This window comes from Pan paniscus, chromosome 1, assembly GCF_029289425.2.
Source record: "Pan paniscus chromosome 1, NHGRI_mPanPan1-v2.0_pri, whole genome shotgun sequence".
Classification (NCBI taxonomy): Eukaryota; Metazoa; Chordata; class Mammalia; order Primates; family Hominidae; genus Pan; species Pan paniscus.
Genome location: NC_073249.2, coordinates 190,690,698 through 190,712,172, shown reverse-complemented (window position 1 = coordinate 190,712,172; position 21,475 = coordinate 190,690,698). Strand labels below are relative to the sequence as shown.

At 49.4% G+C, this 21,475-nt stretch overlaps 1 protein-coding gene across 1 annotated transcript; it reads right to left on the bottom strand.

The window, feature by feature from the left end:
- Positions 1-2,359: 2,359 nt before the first annotated feature.
- On the bottom strand, positions 2,360-17,193 carry TRAPPC3 (trafficking protein particle complex subunit 3). Its single transcript, XM_003812587.6, has 5 exons — positions 15,109-17,193; positions 5,854-5,951; positions 5,505-5,604; positions 3,581-3,763; positions 2,360-3,110 (listed from the first exon to the last, which is right to left on the bottom strand). Exons 1-5 carry the CDS (start codon positions 15,148-15,150, stop codon positions 2,991-2,993), a joined length of 543 nt encoding a protein of 180 aa, XP_003812635.1. The 5' UTR covers positions 15,151-17,193; the 3' UTR covers positions 2,360-2,990.
- Positions 17,194-21,475: the final 4,282 nt, after the last annotated feature.

Genomic DNA, 21,475 nt, shown 5'->3' with positions numbered 1-21,475 from the left:
CCACCAGCCTCCCCTCCTCTCTCCTACCCTCCCACCGGCCCTTTGGCTTCCAAAACACAGCACATGGTAGCACTTAAGCTCTGGGAGGACATTTTTCCTGCACCCCCACCCCCTACTAGCCACAATGAACTACTTATTAGGAGACTATTTTAATTTTACTGAATGCAATTTCTGCTCCTGAGGCTTCTGTTGCCACCCGCTTCTTGGCCTGGGATGCCCAGTACAAATGTAGGGGAGGCCAACCCCCTAGGAGAAGGTGAAACCTGAATATGGAAATTTCACTGGTGTTGGAGGTCTGGGGCAGAAAGGGACAGTGTTACATCAGGGGAATGGAGCTGGTGCTCTGGCCTCCACTCAGGAAGTAAGGGGGGTTGATTAGGGGAGGGCTCAGAGGTAGCTTGTACACAACTCAGGAGGCCAGCATGGGAGTTTGAAGTATGTATGCGGCCAGACATCCTTGGCCAACGCTCTCTTCTAATGTTCTGGCTCCAGTAGGCAGGCGCTTAGCCTGGCAGCTATATGTAAGCTTTGCTTTCAGGTCCTGTAGGGGTGGCTGGAGGAGGGGAGCACTCTCAGCCTCCGGTCAGCCTCTAAGATTTGCTCCATCAGGTGCATCTTCTAGCAAATTCTGAAAACCAGGGGTCCGGTGGTCACTCTCTGGGACAGTACAGTGGTGATTTGGAGACCCCTGGTGGCCAAAGGTTGAAGACCGAGACCTTTCCTTAGAGCTCCACCCAGCCAGCCCCAGGCCCAAAGGCCACCAGCATCAACCCTCCAGCTCCAGAACTCTGCCATGAGTCAGACTACCCAAAAATTCTTGTTAGTCAGCCTCTCCCATATAGCCAGGCTCACCTGCCCCATCTTGTTGGGAGGGAATGGCCTAGCTTAGGGGGCTGTCTCAGCCTCACAGTCATAGTAAGAGAGGAATGTGTAATCTACAACCAATCAATGACATGGGTGGGGACCAGGAAGTTAGTTTGCTGGGGATTGTATGTTCCAAATACTTCTGCAGTCCCCAGCTCTTTCCTTCCCTCAGCCCCAGTCGTGGGGCTGTAACTGGGAAAAGTCACTAAGGGAGCTTTGTTTCCACAGTTCCCTAATCCTGTAATATTGCCCAAGTTTAACATTGGGAAAGGAAATATCCAAAACCTCACGACATACAAACCGCTGCTCAAAAGTAGGCTGTGGTACCCGGAGGAGAGGAAGGGCCGAGGGTCCCCCTGGAGAAGGGAAAGGGCGGTGTAGCTTTTTTTGGCAGGGTTCAGACACTACATAAAGCTTTCCACATCTGGGCCCCAACATTCATTCCCTTAATCTCTTTCATTCATTCAGACTCTGGTGTGACTGGACTGAGACCCACACTAAGTGCTAAGGACACAGTTGACCAAAATTGAATCACTGCCCTGGGACCCCAAATTATAATATGGAGGGGGACATAAAGAGGCTCAGAGGATGTTCCTATATTTGGGGACACGAAACTGACCATCCCTCTTTGGTGGCCTAATCCAGCTAGAGCCGGTAAGTCCTTGCAAACTGCCCTTCTCAGTGGGGTCTCAAAACCCTGGTCCTACCCTTGCACAACCAAAACACATCTCAAGCACAATGCATCTAAAACTGGCTCCCCCCATCTCAGGCCTGCACACATACTTTAGGGAAGGCCTGGGACCCCATTTCCCTCCAACAACCTGAGTGTCTAGACCTCAGGGCCTTAGACTATCCCCAAGCAGTGCTACCAAATACAGCCTGACACAATCTCTGCTTCCTCCTTTTAAGATCTATCCCAAGCTCTCTAAGCCTGGGAGAGGGAGCTGTGGCCTGTTCCCTTTTTCCCCCATAGTGTTAACCAGGCAGTAAAAGAATCTTCATTAAGAGCATGGGTTTTGCCCTTTGGCCCAGCTTTGAACCCTAACTTTTCCACTTACTCACCATATGACCTGGGCAACTTGTGGCCTCCACTCTAAAAATGGAATTCTTGTGAGCTGGCTAATGCATGCAAAGTGTTCAGTAGTGTCTTTCAAGTGGTAAGCACTCAATAAATAGCACCCCAACAACAGGGTTTATATGGCCTTTCTAGCCAAACCTTCCAACTTGGTGGCCAAGTGCCCAGGATAGTTCATTTTAGGTATGTCTGGAATAATGGTCTGCTTCTAGATTTTGCTGCACACACTAGAGCCAAAAGCGACTCTGAAGGGGCTTCAGTTGCTTATACTGGCTCCCAGGTTTCCCAGACTCTCTCGTCTGTGGAGAGAAGCCACTGCTAAACCAAGTCAAAGAAAGACAGGGCCCATGAACCTACCTGGTCTCCTCACACCATTGTAACAAAACACCTGGGGATAAGCAGAAAGAAAACAGGACATGATTGGGATTTCACTCAAGAATGTGTCTTTATTGAAGAATTTGTAAGAAAAAAGGATGTACCCTCTGTAAAAAGAGGAGATGTTGCCTCCAACAGCAGGGAGGAATGAGACCTGGGTGGCTTCCCAGAAGTCAGTGTTTCCGGCATGACTGGCTCCTTTCCTGGCAAACACTACAATGTGTCACACTACAGCTAGCAATCCCTCCCCACTCCCTCCCAGCCCTTCCTCCCTCCACCCCACAACCCTATAGCCATTTGAGGCAAATGGCTTTCTAAAGGCCCAGGGATAGATGTGCCAGGCTTGCCTCTTAATGGGGTCAAAGTGAGTTTTGCTTTGGAAAAATTCAAACAGGAATGTAAAATGGTTTGAGCTCTTTCTAGTCCAACCAAGGGTGATTACATCCAGCCCCTCTCAAGGGAATGGGGGCAGAGACTGTCGCTCCTGAATGTGCACACATGGGGTAAATGGACTATATCGCAGTCTGCTCTTTATTTGAATGGAGAATGGAAACAGGTTATAAGAATATATAACATCCATGTTCAAGAGTCACTGAGTTCTGGAGGGCAGAGGGAGCACAGAGGCCTGCTGATTCCAACAGTGCTCCTGATGGCTATCCTCGAGTTGTAGGGATGGTTATTCCTCTCCAGCTGGAAGATTGTCCTCAATCCGCCTGATGAATCTCATCCGGATTTCTGTCACACCGTCTCCTTTCAGGGTGTCCTGGACAAACTTGGCCTCCACAGCCATCTGGACCTGGGGGACAGTGGGAAAATGAAGGGGTAGCTGCCTGGCCACAGCCTCTAGGGAACCAGTGGGGATGGGGCATAACTGACTCATCCACAGCAGCCAAAAAAGGGGGGCTGGTTTCCCACAAGGACAGAATTGACAGCGCCAACATTCCGTTGCATAAGACAATGGCTCCAACCCTTAAGGAGAAACTTAGCAAAGAATACCCAAGAATGAGACTGTCACCAAATAAGCCTATCTGAGAATGGGTGTTCCTGGGCTTTGGGGACTGACAGCACCACCTTCCAGCCTGGTATGGAGGAGTATCACCATGTAAAGATGTCCGACTTGGATCCTACCTCAGCAGCATCACCATCTCAGGCAGTAAAGCACTGGGGTGAGCCAAAGCCCTTTCTTTTCTCTCTTTCATTCATTTAAACACTTATCAAGTCCCTATTGCATTTCGGGTGTCCCAGAAGATAAAGAGTTGCACTCACCATCTCCAAAGCTCCCCGCAACACCCCACACAAGAGATTGGAATAAATAAGGGATGAGTGGTTATCAGGAAGTTCCACAAAGTCCACCAAGGGGTTATTTTCCAAAATGAGGGAGAATTCATCACCAGCTGGGCTCCAATTAGTAATGCTTGGAGTGATGCCCAAGTACATCTTGAACGCCACCTGTCAGGGGACACACAACAGCACTTTGGGGAAGAGCAGCAGGAACTGTACCACAGGGAAGGTGACAGAACTGGCAAAGGGGAATTAAGTGGCTCAGGAACAAACCTGTGGCCTCCGCAAGATGACACTTCAGATACTCAGGACAACAAAGGAGAAGCATCTGTACATGATGCTGCACCCCTCTCCTTCACGGCATCATACAATTTTGCCTGTCTCTTTGTTTTGTTTTGTTTTCCCAGAAACATTTTTCTTTCCTAGGCATCATACAAGTAAGCAACAACTCACTCACTGTGTGCTTGTACTTCTCAGTGGAAGGGAGCACTAGTCTTTCGACACGGTGGCTGCCTGAGTGCAGAGGCCCTAACCCACTTCTCTGTCCTCTGTCTGTGCTACCTGAATGCACCTTCTTGAAAGTGAATACACATTACTGGGCAGAGAAAAAGTCCTACCCTATCCACCCTCCTAATTCCAAACTCTCACAAAGCTCTCTCCACTGTCAATCCTCTTTAGGATTTGGGTATGACCAGCAAGCTTACAACAGAAAGACCAACTTTTAAGTAACTGACACCACAAAGTTATGGGTGCTATGTCATTTATTAATACTATAATAGATAGCACTAATACTAGTAATAGTAAACATTTACTATATGCACAACACTATGCTAAACACTAGCATTTTACCTAAATGTTCATGTCCATTATTCATTTACTCCTTAAAACAGCCCTGGGGGTAGCTCTTATTTTCTTCATGTTAAAGATGAGGTAACTGGTGCCGGGCACAGTGGCTCACGCTTGTAATCCCAGCACTTTGGGAGGCCGAGGTGGGCAGATCACCTGAGGTGGGGAGTTCAAGACCAGCCTGACCAACATGGAGAAACCCCATCTCTACTAAAAATACAAAATTAAAATTAGCCGGGCATGGTGGTGCATGCCTGTAATCGCAGCTACTCGGGAGGCTGAGGCAGGAGAATCATTTGAACCCGGGGGGCGGAGGTTGTGGTGAGCCGAGATCACGCCATTGCATTCTAGCCTGGGCAACAAGAGTGAGACTCCATCTCAAAAAAAAGAAAAAAAGAAAAAAAAAAAAGATGAGGTCACTGGTAATTAAAGAAATTTAAAGTAACTTATCTAAAAACACAAAACTAGTAAGTACTGGAGCCAGGTTTGTGAGTCTGTATTTTTTTTTTTTTTTTTTTTTGAGATGGAGTCTTGCTCTGTTACACAGGATGGAATGCAGTGATGTGATCTCGGCTCACTGCAACCTCCGCCTCCTGGGTTCAAGCAATTCTCTGCCTCAGCCTCCTGAGTACCTGGGATTACAGGTGCCCGCCACCACGCCCAGCAAACTTTTGTATTTTTAGTAGAGATGGGGTTTCACCACCTTGGCCAGGCTGGTCTTGAACTCCTGATCTTGTGATCCACCCGCCTGGGCCTCCCAAAGTGCTAGGATTACAGATGTGAGCCACCGCGCCCGACCGAGTCTGTATTCTTTACCCCCATGCTACTCTGCTACACCTTCACAGTGGAAAAGCTCAGGCTTTTATTTCAGTGGGGCTTTAATCCACAGGGATTAAATAATCTATGCTATTCCCTAACGACCTGGAATGTTTTTTTGACCCAAAGAGGTGCCTAGCCAGTCTTTTGGGAGATTAAAGGCCTCTCTAAGGGAGACAGAAAGAGTGGTAAGCAGTGCCTCTCAGCAGCAATTCTTCATCATGGACAGGTGGCCCAGAATAATGACCTTGGCAATGACATCCGCAGTTTCCCGAAAGTCATGGCACCTCCCAACATTTGACCGAGCCAAGAAATCTTCAATCAGCCGGACTCCAATGTTAAAGCCCCTGGGAAGGAAGTTAGAGAAGAGACTATGATGGAGTCTAAATGTCTTATGTTTGAACATAAGGTTGGTGGTGGTAAAGGGAAAATGGGGATAATCTCAAAAACATCCCAGTAAATGAGTTTAGTGAGAAATGTACCCAAAATGTTGGCTAAGAAAGAGAGAGAACCCTGTTTTAAGCTCTAAAGGACAATGTAGACTCAGTGTGCTGGGAGGCCCCATTTCTGTCTCTCCTGTGAAGGAGCTCACTCACATTTTGTCCAGCTGTTTATTCACATCTTCATCATTTTCATAGTCCTTACATAGCTGGGTGACCAGGGCACCATAGGTCAGGGTGAAGAGCTCAGAGCTCTAAAAGAGATTCAAAAGGCAGTCAGGACCAAGCAGCACAAAAGAGAAAATGTGGTGACAGTCTGGACCAGCCTTGATGCAACTGTCAGGATTCCCTCTAACTGTGTCTGGAGGGAAAGAACATCATCCCCTTTGGAGGAGCCAGGAAATTTGGCCTGCAAGGTCAAAGCAGCAGGGCTGCAGCCAGAACTACTGCAAAATGGGCTGTAAAAGGCACCTCATGCACTAAGCAATCACTCTTCCAACACACCAAGGTAGGTTTCTGCCAACCCAAGTCTCCACCACAGCTGTCAAGCCTAAGATCAGGTCACCAGAATCTGGTATGGGAGCAATGGTCATTCAATAGATGTTGTGAAACACCTGAAACAGACATTTACAAACTAATCTCTGTTGCTGGAAGGTGTGACCAATGGTTTCCACATGTCTTAGAATGTCCTGGCCTAGAGTAAACTGTACTCCCAAGGCCCCTCCCAGAAGCAACAGAGGACCCAGGGGCCCAGTCCATGGGGAAGGAAGGAAGTCCCAGACCAAGTTCATTGCACTGATGACAACCCCTTTCCAAAGTCACCAGCATGGGAGAAAATAATGTTCCTCTTAACTCACAGCCAAAATATTTCCAGGAAAAGAGGTGACTCTTCAGAATCAACTGGTTTCTATTACAATAGCAGTTAAAATCACAGAAACTCCTTCTCACATAAAGAATTCTGGGGCCAGGAGCAGTGACTCATGCCTGTAATCCCAGCACTTTGGGAGGGCAAGGCAGGTGGATCACCTGAGGTCAGGGGTTTGAGACCAACCTGGCCAACATGGCAAAACCCTGTCTCTACTAAAAATACAAAAAATTAGCTGGGCGTGGTGGCGGGCGCCTGTAGTCCCAGCTACTCAGGAGGCTGAGGCAGGAGAATGGCATGAACCCGGGAGGCGGAGCTTGCAGTGAGCCGAGATCATGCCACTGCACTCCAGCCTGGGCGACAGAGCGAGACTCTGTCAAAAAAAGAAAAGAATTCTGTCACTTATCTACCAAGAAATTGATGTAGAAGGTGAAATGAGTGACAAATACCAAGACTACAGAATGAAAGCAGCAGGCAGGGGGAAAGGCATTATCAGGGTTAAAGTGAGAAACATATTAACAGCACAACTGGACCAATGAATTAACTCAGAAATAAGGCTGAAAAATCAGGATAACCACCCACACTCTTCCTTCTGAATGGAGATTTGTCAGATTTGAAGCAAAGAACCTTCCTCTCTTCAAGTTTTCTGGGGAAGAAAGTCTAAGAAATGTAAAAGCCCAGGCTCTGAGGACCCAATGCTCCTCACACCATCCCCATGGCCTGATGATGGGGGCACTACAAGAATAATAATTTGAATGCCTTTTGCTTAAATACTGCGTTCTACTTGTATCTCATTATCTATCCCATGATAACACAGTAATCCAGGAAAGGCAGGAATTAACCCCACTTTAGAGATGAGGAAACTGAGACCCAGAATGGTTAAAGAATGTGCCCAAGGAGGCTGGGCGCCGTGGCTCACGCCTGTAATCCCAGCACTTTGGGAGTCTGAGGCGGGCAGATCACAAGGTCAAGAGATTGAGACCATCCTGGCTAACACGGTGAAACCCCGTCTCTACTAAAAATACAAAAATTAGCTGGGTGTGGTGGCGCGTGCCTGTAATCCCAGCTACTCAGGAGGCTAAGGCAGGAGAATCGCTAGAACCCAGGAGGAGGAGGTTGCAGTGAGCCAAGATCACGCCACTGCACTCCAGCCTGGGCAATAGAGCAAGACTCCGTCTCCAAAAAAAAAAAAAAAAAAAAAGAACGTGCCCAAGGACAAACAGCTAATTATTGACAAAAGTAATTTGGGGAGAAAAAAATCAAAGGTTTCCAAGCCAATGGTCAACCTATCCACTCTTCCCCACAACTGCAGTATTAACAAGCCCTCCTCAATAAAAACAAAAACAGAAGAAAAAAAAAACACCCAAAAAACTTAGCTGCACTAGAGTCAAAGAAAATCAGTTTCAGGATCAGGAGGCCCTTTGAACTCAAATAAACAGTCAGATCAGTGTCTCCAAGAGACTATTTACCAAATATGGCAATTAAGGGGAAGCTGTTAAGGAGGGGAACGTTTTTTTAGTAAAGTCAAGGGCTTGGCACTAGAATGGTTTGAGCATGAATGGATGGAAACAATCCAGCAGTTACCAGTCCAGATAATTGGCACCACTGCATTAAATCAGGAGAGCTTTCATTCCATTATTAATGAGCCCTTGGATGGAGACTCCAAGAGCCTCAGGCCACCATGATGCCAAGTAACAAGCAAATCATGATGTTATCAAGCACCTTATACATGCAGCTACCTCCTATTTACCAATAAGAACAATCAAGGTCCTGGACAGATCTGTTGGTGGTCATGGAATCCATATACCTGGGATCTCGGAATGGGATCCCTGAGTTAGGCTCTCCATACCCTCTCTTGATTTGCAAGTCTATCTTCATCTTCAATTACGAACCAAGCCTCTGTGGAACTGTGAGTGACATAAATGTATAACTTAAAGGCCTTTATGCTTTAAAAATAGAAGGGATGGCCAGGTGCAGTGGCTCAAACTGGTAATCCCGGCACTTTGGGAGGCTGAGGCGGAAGGATCACTTGAGCCCAGGAATTTGAGACCAGCCTGGGCAAATAGTGAGACCCCCAACTTTACAAAAAATTTTAAAAATCAGCCAGGCATGGTGGTGGATGCCTATAGTCCCAGCTACTTGGGAGGCTGAGGCGGGAGGATGGCTTGAGCCAGGGATGTCAAGCCTGCAGTGAACTGTAATTGTACCACTGTACTCCCGCCTAGGTAGAAGAGTGAGACTCTGTCTCAAAAAATAAAAATAAATATAAATATAAACAAATAAAATAGGAATGGGCTATGGTATAATGAAAACAAATCACTGATTCAACATTTACTGTGTACCAGGCTATCTAACAGGAGGGGGAGAGACAATACAGCCAAATAAAATACATGATTTGCCAGATGGTGATAGGTGCTATGGAGAAAAATAAAGCACAAAAACAGATTGGGGGTATTTACGTGTGTGTGTGTTGGGGGGGTGGTTAATTTTAATCGAATAATCAGGGAAGGCCTCACTAAGGTGATATTTGGTAAGCCATGAAGATATCTGGATAGATAGCTGGTCTAGAAAAAATTCTAGGCACTAATTCTAAAGATCCTGAGGTACAAGTATGCCTGGTGTGTTTGAGAAACAGCGGGAGACTCTTGGCCTTAGAGAGGAGTAAGCAAGAGAGAACAGAAGAGGAAATCAGATAAGTGACGGGAGGTTACAGAGTCTGAAGACCTGGGTTTTCAGCCCTTGTGACTTTTAAAACAAAAGTTCTCATGGGATCATAAAGGTCATAAAGGTCAACCAGCCCAATCTCTTCACTGAACATAAGCACCGCATCTCCGCTACCACCAGAAACATGAATCGCTTCTGCAACACATCTATTTTTGTAACAGTTTCTCATAACAACCATGAGAGGTTAGCAGAACAATTATTATTCATCCCCATTTTACAGATGACAGGTTAAGTAACTGAGACTCAACAGCCTTCTTATAGTTGAGCATTATCCTGTAAAAAGCTTTGTTATCCTAAGCCACTGCTTAATCTTCCTGAACATTAGTTTTTCCCATCTGTAAAATGGTGACAATGTTACCTGCTTTTCAGAGTTACTGTGTAATTCCAATGAAATTCCAATCAGATAATGTTTGTGGAGCACCTGCTGCACAGCAGGTACTCAAGAAATACATACTTATTTTTATTCTTAAACTGGTTCCATGTGGTGTGGTGCTAGATCACACCCTGAACTAGGTTCAAGGAGGGCAAGTACAGCACTTTGGGAGGCCGAGGCGGGCAGATCACCTGAGGTCAGGAGTTCAAGACGAGCCTGGCCAACATGGTGAAACCCCGTCTCTACTAAAAATACAAAAATTAGCTGGGCGTGGTACTAGGTGCCTGTAATCCCAGCTACTTGGGAGGCTGTGGCAGAAGAATTGCTTGAATCCAGGAGGCAGAGGTTGCGGTAAGCCAAGATCATGCCACTGCACTCCAGGCTGGGAGACAAGAGCGAAACCCTGTCTCCAAAAAAAAAAAAAAAAAAAAAAAAAAAGAGGGCAAGTCATAAAGAAAGAAGATTTTGAATCAATATAAACAACTTTCTGGCTGGGCATGTGGCTCATGCCTATAATCCCAGCACTTTGGGAGGCGGAGGCAGGGGTCGGAAGTGGTCACCTGAGCCCAGGAGTTTGAGACTAGCCTAGGAAACACAGTGAGACCCCATCTTTATAAAAAATAGAACAAATTAGCTGGGCATGGTGGTGCATGCCTGTAGTCCCAGCTACTCAGGAGGCTAAGGTGAGAGGATGGCTCGAGCCTGAGAAGTCAAGGCTGCAGTGAATTGTGATTACACCACTGCATTCCAGCCTGGACAACACAGCAAGATCCTGAAAGCCTAATTCTGAGTCTGGACTTGCTGCTTAACAGCTGTGAGTACTTAGGTAAATCAATTCACTGGGCTAAGCCTCAATCTTCTAACTCAAAAAAAGTAACAGTAAAACAGTAAAATCTGTCATGCCATTCACAGGGTTGTTGGTAGGATCTAGTAAGATAATGGACCTGAATGTGCTTTGCAGACAAGAAACCACAGGATTTATAGCAGCTATGCTAACATGATCTCCAAGTACTTCAGGCACAACCTGAACAAAGTAAATGAAACCAGCTCTACACTCAGGTGAGACACCACTTGACAGTTTTCAGGAGGCCTTTCTTCCCGTTAGTGCCCCAAACAAAATGTCAAATCTCCTTAAGGAGGCTGATCTTTTTCTTCTTTTTTGAGACGGAGTCTCGCTCTGTCGCCCAGGATGGAGTGCAGTAGCGCAATCTTGGCTCACTGCAAGCTCTGCCTCCCGGGTTCATGCCATTCTCCTGCCTTGGCCTCCCGAGTAGCTGGGACTACAGGCGCCTGCCACCACGCCCGGCTAATTTTTTGTATTTTTTTTTTTTAGTAGAGACGGGGTTTCACCGTGTTAGCCAGGATGGTCTCCATCTCCTGACCTCGTGATCCACCCGCCTCCACCTCCCAAAGTGCAAGGATTACAGGTGTGAGCCACCATGCCTGGCCAGGAGGCTGATCTTTAGAGCCAATGCTCCAAGACTCATACTATTTTTGTCAAAATAGGTAATCCAGTGTGAATCCCCTCTAGCAGCTGGAGGAGGATCAATAGCAAGACTAAATCCAGCCAACTCTCTTACCCTCCAGCCTTCTGTCATGGAGACTCCAAGTGCTACTACTTAAGTAATGGCTCACCTGAGCTCAGGGGAATAGACACTGGGTTGGGTCGCAGTAAGCCAACGCAAGAGAAGGGCAGGTCTCATTGTCCATGGGATTCCAGAGCCAACCCCCGTACAGGCACATGAAGGCTACTAGCTTTACTAATAACACATCTAGAGGACACTTATTGGGTGTCAACTGTGTTCTGAGTGCACCGTTACACTGCTAGCTTTACATGCATTCTCTCAATTAATCCTTAGAACAACCCTATAATATAGGTACTATTATTACTTCATTTTTTTATTTTTTGTTTTGAGATAGAGTCTCGCACTGTCGCCCAGGCTGGAGTGCAGTGGCGTGATCTCGGCTCACTGCAAGCTCCGCCTCTCAGGTTCACGCTATTCTCCTGCCTCAGCCTCCCGAGTAGCTGGGACTACAGGCGCCCGCCACCACGCCCGGCTAACTTTTTTTTTTTGTATTTTTAGTAGAGACAGGGTTTCACCGTGTTAGCCAGGATGGTCTCGATCTCCTGACCTCGTGATCCACCCGCCTTGGCCTCCCAAAGTGCTGGGATTACAGGCGTGAGCCACAGCACCCGGCCTTTTTATTTTATTTATTATTTTGAGATGGAGTGTTGCTGTCGCCAGGCGGGAGTGCCGTGGCGCCATTTCAGCTCACTGCAACCTCCACCTCCCGGGTTCAAGCGATTCTCCTGCCTCAGCCTCCTGAGTAGCTGGGACTACAGGTGTGCACCACCACACCCAGCTAATTTTTGTATTTTTAGTAGAGATGGGGTTTCACCATGTTGGCCAGGATGGTCTTTTTTTTTTTTTTGAGATGGAGTCTCACTCTGTCACCCAGGCTGGAGTGCAGTGGTGCAATCTCAGCTCACTGCAAGCTCCGCCTCCCTGGTTCAGGCCATTCTCCTGCCTCAGCCTCCTGAGTAGCTGGGACTACAGACGCCCGCCACCGCAACCGGCTAATTTTTTGTATTTTTAGTAGAGACGGGGTTTCACCCTGGTCTCCATCTCCTGACCTCGTGATCTGCCCGCCTTGGCCTCCCAAAGTGCTGGGATTACAGGCATGAGCCACCGCACCCAGCCTACTTCATTTAAAAAAAAAAAAAAAAAAAGATGATTAAGCTGATGCTAGAACAATGAACAAACTTGCCCAAGGTAACACGGCAAGTAAGTGGTGAAACTAGAACTCAGGTGCAGGCGGTACTACACCTCTGTATGGCAAACATTTCTTTTTATTTTTCCACTGCTAGAAGATACACAGTATATATGGTATACATTTCTGTCTCCCTCACAGAGTATGTGCTTCTCAAAGTTAGGGACTAGGACTTCATCCTTGCATCTCCCACAGCATCTAGCACAGAGCTCTGCATATAGTTGGGGCTAAAGAAAAGTTTATTGGACAAAAGGGCTGTTTCTGTTTGCACAGACTAAAATCTAGTTACTTGGGCATACTAACAATTTAGATGGCTCTTGAGCCGTTTGCTTGAGCCTGCTCCTGCTCTGTGGAGTGTACTTTCATTTCAATAAATCTGTGCTTTTGGTGCTTCAAGAAACAAAAAATGAAGGCTGGGTGCAGTGGCTCATACCTGTAATCCCAGCACTTTGAGAGGCTGAGGTGGGGAGATCACTTGAGGTCAGGAGTTTGAGACCAACCCGGGAATACAAAAATTAGCCGGCCGTAGTGGTGCGTGCCTGTAATCCTAGCTACTCGGGAGGCTGAGGCAGGAGAATCTTTTGAACCTGGGAGGTGGAGGCTGCAGTGAGCTGAGATCGGGCCACTGCACTCCAGCCTAGGTGACAGAGCGAGACTCTGTCTCAAAACACAAAACAAAACAATTTAGGTCTTGGAAAGCTTAAATGGAACACAGATGCAATCCCAGTAATTTGTGAAGCAGAGTTGGAGGGACTGCTTGAGCCCAGGAGTTCGAGACCTCGAGACCAACCTGGGCAACACACGGAGACCCCTAGCTCTACAAAAAAAAAAAAAAAATTAGCCAGGCATGGTGGTGCACACCTATAGTACCAGCTACTTGGGAGGCTGAGGCGGGAGGACTGCTTGAACTCGGGAGGTCAGGCTGGATGAGCCTCAATCATGCCACTACACTCCAGCCTGGGTATATCATTTAAAATTAAATAGACAGTGCTATGAAGACAACCAGCATAGAGTTAGAGGTTAGAGAATTAGGCAGGTAATCAGGAGGGAAGGCCTCTCAAAGGAGGTGACATTTGAGTAACTATGAATGAAGGCAGGAGTGGGCTAAGTGACTATCTAGAGGAAGGGAGTTCCAAGAGCGTTGAGGGCAGGAGTATGCTGCTGCCCCTCCCTAATTACCTTACTTCACTGAAACGAAGAATACTGGGGGTTGGGGGTAGAGTCTGCAGGTTTTTGTTAAAGATTTCAATATTGATTTCAGGCTTAAAAAATGGATAAAATGAGAGCAAAGTACAAAAACTAACCAGGAAGACCTCTACTCATCTAATAGGAAAAGCAGAAAGAAACATTTACCATGCCCCTCACATTTTACACCATCCCATTTAATATTAGGTAGACATTACTATCCCCATTTTATAGATAAAGAAATTGAAGATCAATCAAGTAAGTCAGAATTCCAACCAAGGTCCATGTGTTTCCCCTTACCTGACATTGTTTCCTAACAAAATATTCTTGTCTTTTGGCCGGGTGCGGTGGCTCACCCCTGTAATCCCAGCACTTTGGGAGCCCGAACAGGCAGATCACTTAAGGCCACGAGTTCGAGACCAGGCTGGCCAACATGGTGAAACCCCGTCTCTACTAAAAATACAAAAATTGGTCAGGCGCAGTGGCTCACGCCTGTAATCCCAGCACTTTGGGAGGCCAAGACAGGCGGATCACCTGAGGTCAGGAGTTCGAGACCAGCCTGGCCAACATGGTGAAACCCCATCTCTACTAAAAATACAAAAATTAGCCAGGCGTGGTGGTGGGCACCTGTAATCCCAGCTACTCGGGAGGCTGAGGCAGGAGAACTGCTTGAACCTGGGAGGCAGAGGTTGCAGTGAGCCAAGTTAGTGCCACTGCACTCCACCCCGGGTGACAGAGGAGATTTCGTCTGGGGGCGGGGGGAGGGAGGGAAGAACAAAAGAAAAATGACCTAAGTCTGCAGCCCCAGCCCCTAGTCCAACTTTATAGGACCATATGGTGTCCAAACTATTCCCTGGGAAAGAAGGGAGCCACCCACTCCATTAGAGGGGCACCACTCACTGCTTACTCTGGCCCATCTCTTATTCCATTGAATAAAACGTTCCTTTCTGGCACGACCAGTATCTGAACATCTCTCACAATACCCACGCCACAGTACGAGACACTGTAGCCTAAGAGTAAAGCCTAACAGTCTGAAGCATTAGCTTTGGAGTTAAACACGGGTCCAAATCCTAACTTCCCAGGTGTAAATATGGGCAAATTACGTAAGCTCTCCAAGCTGTAAAACGGCAATGTTATCCATCTGATAGGGGCTACTCTGCAGATTAACTGAGATGCTGTAACGTGCGTGGCCCGGTGCCCAACACATAGTAAGAGAGCAGTAAGTGGCAGTTATTGGTATTTATTACCGTCGTTGTTGTTGGCTTAGGACAGAGCTGCACTCAGGCCTTGGGGGCGGGGTCTCCTCCGGGGAACTTCTCCGACGGTCCCCTCACCTGCCTGGAACGCCCCCGGAGTGACCCAGCAAGAGGCTTCCCCTTGCCAGAGCTCACAGGAAGGCCCTTTTCCAAACGCGCCTCGCGCTCGGCGCCGGGCCCCTTCCCTGTACGCCTCAATCTCGCCCCGCCCGCCGAGGTCACGCGCTCCAAGTTACCATTTTCTTGCTCTCGGTGCCACGGTTCGCCTGCCTCGACATGGTGCCGGCCGCCCCGCCCCACTCGCCTAGCCACGGGTTAGCTCGGCGACCCCTGCAGACGCCGAAGCCTAAGCCGCTGCCCCTCAGCCCACAGGACCGACCGGCACTGACTCACTGCGCCTGCGCGGCCTCCCGCGGGGCACCACGGGACTAGTGGTCCGGCCGACGGGGGCAACTCCCGCCCAACAAACGTCAGACTACAACACCCAACAGCCCCTTTGGCAGCACCGCCTCTTAACACAGTCAACTACAACTCCCGGAGTGCTCCGCGCGCGCCTGCCTGATAGAGCCCAGCTTGCCCTGGGCAGCATCCCGGCCGCTGGGTGGCGTCCGCAGCCTTCGGTAATCCTGGGTCATACACACGCTTCCCCCTTGTCCCCCTCCCCCCGCGCCCGGCTCAGAGATGATGCTCCGCAAATTCCTCTCTCGCCGGGGTTGGTCTTGGAAAGTCCCTCTTTCGAGCTAGCGTCTTCCGCTGTTGCGATTCAGCTCCAGAAGCTCCCAAGATGTCCCAGAAAACTAGCAATGACTCACACAGAATTGGCTTCTTCATTAGAAAAATATTTAATGACCTACTATGTGCCAAGCATTTCGCTAGTGTCTTTCTCTTCAGACTGCCAAACCCCAAATGATGCCAGCACCTGCATTCTACCACCTGTGGCCTCGTGATGGAATATCCAGTCTTTTAGATAAAGTTCAAGTCACTTTCTCCCCCTCCCTCCCCCTAGAACAGCTACACTGCCTGGTTCCCAGAAAACAAAGATCACTAACTGTCGTGGCCGTCAGTTCTGAGTTCTAATCCCAGCTTTGCCATTTTAGGCAAGTTGCTAAATCTCTCTCAGTTGTTGTAAAGACTGGTGAGCCACGCATGCCCAGCACTTGGGCGCATAAAAGGCATAAAAGAAACGTGTATTCCCTTCCAGCCACCCTCCAAAAACAAGCCAACAAACAGGCACCAGAAACACGAAGGGAATGTGCTGGCTGAACTCTCACCCATCACCAAGGGGAAGTCTATAGTCCCTGACCACAGCTCTTTGGTTTCAGCTCCCGCGGTCTCTCAGCTGGTCAACTCTGAGGAAGCTGGGCTGGGGGGTCCCTGAGCACTCTCTGTTCACTTAGGCCTGGTAGCCTGACTGTAGCAGCTGCATTCTGGCCCCTAGCCCTCACCATGACAACCAGCCTGTCCAGACACGAGCCTGCCAGGCTAGGGAGGGCTGGGGGGCCGCTGAGGCTGCAAGCTGGTGCCCAGGGTTCCCCCAGTCCCTCCCTCAGGGTGCAGGACCAATCATTATTATACCCTTTTCCCCAGACATTCTGTTTCCTCCCTAGAGGCAGTGACCCCTCACTCTCCATCCTGTGTAATGCCACAGGGGAGGGAGCCAAGGGCCGAGGGCTCTGGGAAGGAACTTGAGGGTTGGTTGGGGTTGGGGGAGGAAAGCAGGGGTCAACTAGCCCCCAAGGGCCAGCTCAGCTAGACAAGAGCCCTCTGCATTCCCAGGACAGAGGACAGCTGAGGTGAAAGCTGCAGTTGGCCAGCCGGTCTGTCGGTCTGGGCTCCTCCCTGCCGGCTGCCCTTGGCTGCCCACAGAAACCTGAGTCACACTCACAGCCAGCCACCCGACCCCACCCTGCCTGCTGTCAAGCAGGGCGGTTCTAGAGAGACTGGAGGTGGAGCCTTTCCCTGCCTGTCCAACAGCCTCTGAGATTTTGCCTCTCTCTGCCTGGGATTCCTCCTCTTGGCGTCTCTTTCTCTTTGGGACTTGCAGTGTCATTAGTCCTGAATTAACAGTGGGGGTGGGGGCCATCTCAGGTTGATCTATATGATCCCCTCCTCACTCAGATAGGTTCTTAAAGGCTTCTTAGGCCGAGCACAGTGGCTCATGCCAGTAACCCCAGCACATTGGGAGGCAAAGGCAGGAGGAACACTTTAGCCCAGGAGTTTGAGACCAGCCTGGGCAACATAGTGAGACCCCCATCTCCATAAAAAATAATTTTTAAAAAGGCTGTTCTGTTATGAAATAGCCACTCTTTTGTTTATTTACTTTTTTAACAAAAATAAATAAAAATTAAAAAAAACCAACCAGCTGAGCATTGTGGTGTGCGCCTCTGGCCCCCAGCTACTAGGAAGGTTAAGGTGGGAAGATTGCTTGAGCCCAGGAGGTGGAGGGTGCAGTGAGCCATGTTTGCACTACTGCACTCCAGCCTGGGTGACAGAACTGAAACCTTGTCTCAAAACAACAACAACAACAACAACAAAACTCCTTAGACAGCTGTTCCAAGGATTCTCAGTATGGTTTCCATCATTCCCAAATCCCAACCCTCCTTACCACTTCTAGGGGCCAAGACATTTAGGAACACCAGATGTCCCCTCACCACCCTCTTCTCCTTCTCCCTAGAAAACAACACAAGGGATAGCTTTCTGTTCCTATCAGGGGCTCTAGACAAAGACTCTCTCCTGGGAACCCAAAGGGTTGAACCTATTTAGTCCTGTATCTGAGTTCCCCGCCTCCCCAAGAGCTGGACGGGGAGGGACAGCTGGCATCACCAGCCCCAGGGAGTGGGCCTTGGGAGCTGAGGCCCCCCAGGAAGGCCGGTGCTGGTTAGAGACCCCGTGTTGCTGCAGTCCCTTGAGGCTGGGGCAGTGCCTTGAGGCTGGGGTGGGAGTGAGAATGGGTGCCTATTCTCTCCTCTGCCCCCACTGTGAGGCCCCTCCCACTTCCTGCAGTAATTTGTGGGTGTGGGAGCAGCATCCAAGGCCTCAGTTCTGAGAGATTTGTTAACTTTCTTAACTCTCCCAGTGATTTCCTTCATCTCTCCATCAGGTTCATCCTGGATCCTGCCCCACCAAACTAGGAGGCTGAAAATATCCTTGCCTTTCTTTCCCTAGGGGAAACAGGATGGAAACATATTTCTTTTTCTTTTTTTTTTTTTTTTTGTCCTCCTTTTTTTTTTTTGAGACAGTCTTGCTCCGTCGCCCAGGCTGGAGTGCAGTGGTGTGATCTTGGCTCACTGCAACCTCCGCCTCCCAGGTTCAAGTGATTCTCCTGCCTCAGCCTCCTGAGTAGCTGGGACTACAGGCATGTGCCACCATGCCTGGCTAATGTTTTTGTATTTTTAGTAGAGACTGGGTTTCGACATGTTGGCCAGGTTGGTCGTGAACTCCTGACCTCAGGTCATCTGCCCACCTTGGCCTCCCAGAGTGCTGGGATTACAGGTGTGAGCCACCCCCGCCTGGCCAAAAATTTCTTTAGTATACTCTTTTTATAAGATTTTTTTTTACTATCTTTTCTCTCTTTTTAGACAGGGTCTCTGTCATCCAGGCTGGAGTGCAGTGGCACAAACATGGCTCACTGCAGCCTTGACCTTCCGGGCTCAAGTGATCCTCCCACCTCAGCCTCCTGAGTAGTTCAGACTACAGGCACGCACCACGATGCCTGGCTAATTTTTTGTATTTTTGGTGGAGACAGGGTTTCGCCATGTTGCCCAGGCTGGTCTCGAACTCCTGAGCTCAAGTGATCTGCCTGCATTGGCCTCCCAAAGTGCTGGGATTAGGCGTGAGCCACTGTGCCTGGCCAGGATAGGAACATATTTCTGATCCCCATTCTGTGGGCTTCCCCCAGCCCCAGCCCAACCTTGCGGTGAAAGGAACAGCTCACTCATGCCTGTTTCCGTGCAGAAGGAGGAGACCGCCCTGGGCCACGATCTCCTCCTGCCCTGAGGAGACTGCCCTGGTCCAGAGGTCCCTGTCGCTCGCCAAAGACTGCAGGGAATGCTGTTGGGACTTCAGCTTCTTACGTTAGGGTTTCAGCAAGTACCCTACTTGCTCCTTCTCTGGGATGTCTATTTGTGGTGCCCCATGCAGCGTTACCTAGCCCCAAACTCAGAGAGAGACACTCTTAACCCTCTTGGTTGCTGGGGCCTGGAATCTGCCAGGGATCCTGGCCAGTGAGGAGGAGAATGGAGAGGAGTCCACTTCCTCTGTCCACCGACTGCCTCAATCACGGAACACGGGTGCTCTCCAGGCCCCTCCTCAGCCATCCTCCCCACACTCCCTGTGGACTCATCAGCAGCACAGGAAACCTTCGGGTCTGGCCAGGAGAACTGTCGTTTAAGCTGCCTAACTCCCAGATGCTCTGCTGGTCTCTAGCACCAACATCTTGTGAGTGCCTCACCCTCAAGCTAGGGAAGGGTTCCTCAACCTTAGCACTACTGACATTTTGCACCTGAGAATTCCTTATTGTGAGGATGGTCCTACGCAATGTAGGATGGTAAGCAGCATCCCTGGCTTCTACGCGGTAGCTGCCATGTTTAGAGACACACCCCCCGCCCACCGCCGTATGTCTCTAAACATGGCTAAATGTCTCCTGGGGGGCAAAATTGCCCTTGGTTGAGAACCCCCTGACGTAGGCTAATACCAGGCGCTCTTTTTAGTGAGCTCCCCACAGTCAATCCCAAAGACAATAGATTTCCAGTTCTAAAGTCTGCTCACCCTTCCTCTACTGAAAAACCCCATAATCTTCAACAGCTCCCCATGCTCGTTTCCAAGCATTTGGCATTCAAGTCCTCCTACGTGGGCTGTCCCTGGCCTATCTGTTCATTTTTAGCTGCCATTTCCACCTCCACTATTCCTTTTGTTTGTTTGGCTGTTTGTTTGTTTTGTTGTGGCAGGGTCTCATTCTGTTGCTCAGGCTGAAGTGCAGTGGCATGATCTTGGCTCACTGCAACCTCCGCCTCTGGGGTTCAAACGATTCTCCTGCCTCAGCCTCTGGAGTAGCTGGGATTACAGGCACCCACCACCACACCTGGCTAACTTTTGTATTTTTGGCAGAGACAGGGTTTCACCATGTTGGCCAGGCTGATCTCGAACTCCTGACTTCAAGGATCCTCCCACCTTGGCCTCCCAAATTGCTGGGATTACAGTGTGAGCCACCACAGCCAGCCACTAGTCTTGAGCCGTAGCCAATGTGGGTATCTCGCGACTCCCATCCATCCATCCATCTATCTCCATCCCTGCAGTAATCTCAAGACAAGGGGTGGGAGGTGGGAGAAGAACCATCCCAGAGGGCTCTCACCATACGTGTTCCTGAATTCTCCTGAGTCTGGTCACTGCCTGAGTCAGGTCTGGCCTGTCCAGCTCTGGAAGAGGCAGGCTGTGAGGCCCCTGATCTCACAAAGGACTGTCATGAACTCCGTCATCCCCGCAGTCCCCCCACCCTGCAGATAAGATGACTGACACAAAGATGGGGGATCTGCTCCTCGTCCTTCCACTTTTACTCATCAATGCCTTCATCACCATTATACTTGTTTACTGAGCACTTTCTAGACACCAGGTTCTGTGCTCAGCACTTCATTTCCATTGCCTTATTTAATCTTTACAAAGACCCCAAGATACCTCATGGCACTATTATTTTTCTGATTTTGTAAGAGAGCAAATTAGATTTTAGAAAAGTTAAGTCACTAGCTCAAGGTTACTGGCTCCAGTTGCCGCCCTTCTATCATCATCCTTTTCTAACGTTTTTGGGCCAGACACTATTCCCTTCCCAGGCCTTCCCAAGAGTGTCCAAGCCCCCAGATACGCACACATCCCAGGACAGGCTGCTCCCAGGTTGCCTGAGCCCCTGACCCTTTTGTTTCCCACTCTATCCCTCCAAATGGCCGCTTTCTGGAGCTGCTTAAAGGAAGGAGACACTGGAGGGAAGGGGGCAAGGGGGACAGTATCTCACTGGGCCTAATCTCTGGACAATGAAGAACTAGAGAACTGACCTTCTAGAAGTCAGGACAAAGGGCAGGGTCAGGGTGGGCAGGGCACAGCTGCCCCTCCTCCTCCCCCTCAACCCAAGTCCCTGCAGCAGCACCATCATCCATCCACCTTCCCAGCAAGCTCCCCACTCTGCCCCGGGCTGGGCCTGGCTTGGCTTGAAGCCCTCACCGCAGCTGGCACCAACAAGGGGGCTGGGAGTCCATTCTGGAGGGCTGGGAAGCAGGGCTACTTTGGGGAGTGGATTCTGGAGGGGGTCACCACCCCCTCATCGACAGACCACGGGGAGAAAATCCTTCTGGGGTGATTGGCGGGGTCGTCTGGTGGGGGTGGGCGAGGTCCAGGGCTAGGACCACCCAGTTTGGAGCCGGGAGGGACCCAGCAGATTAGAGACCTGGGTAAGGCAGCTGCGCAGGGCTGTAATTACCCCCAGAGGAGCAGGGAAGACACAAGCCCAGAATGCCGGAGCAAGGGCGGCAGCAAGGCTCCCAGACCTGTCCCCAGCCCAGCCATCAGCAGGGGAGAGAAAGCGAAACCCTTTCAGGGGTCTCCTTGTGACTCTCCTTC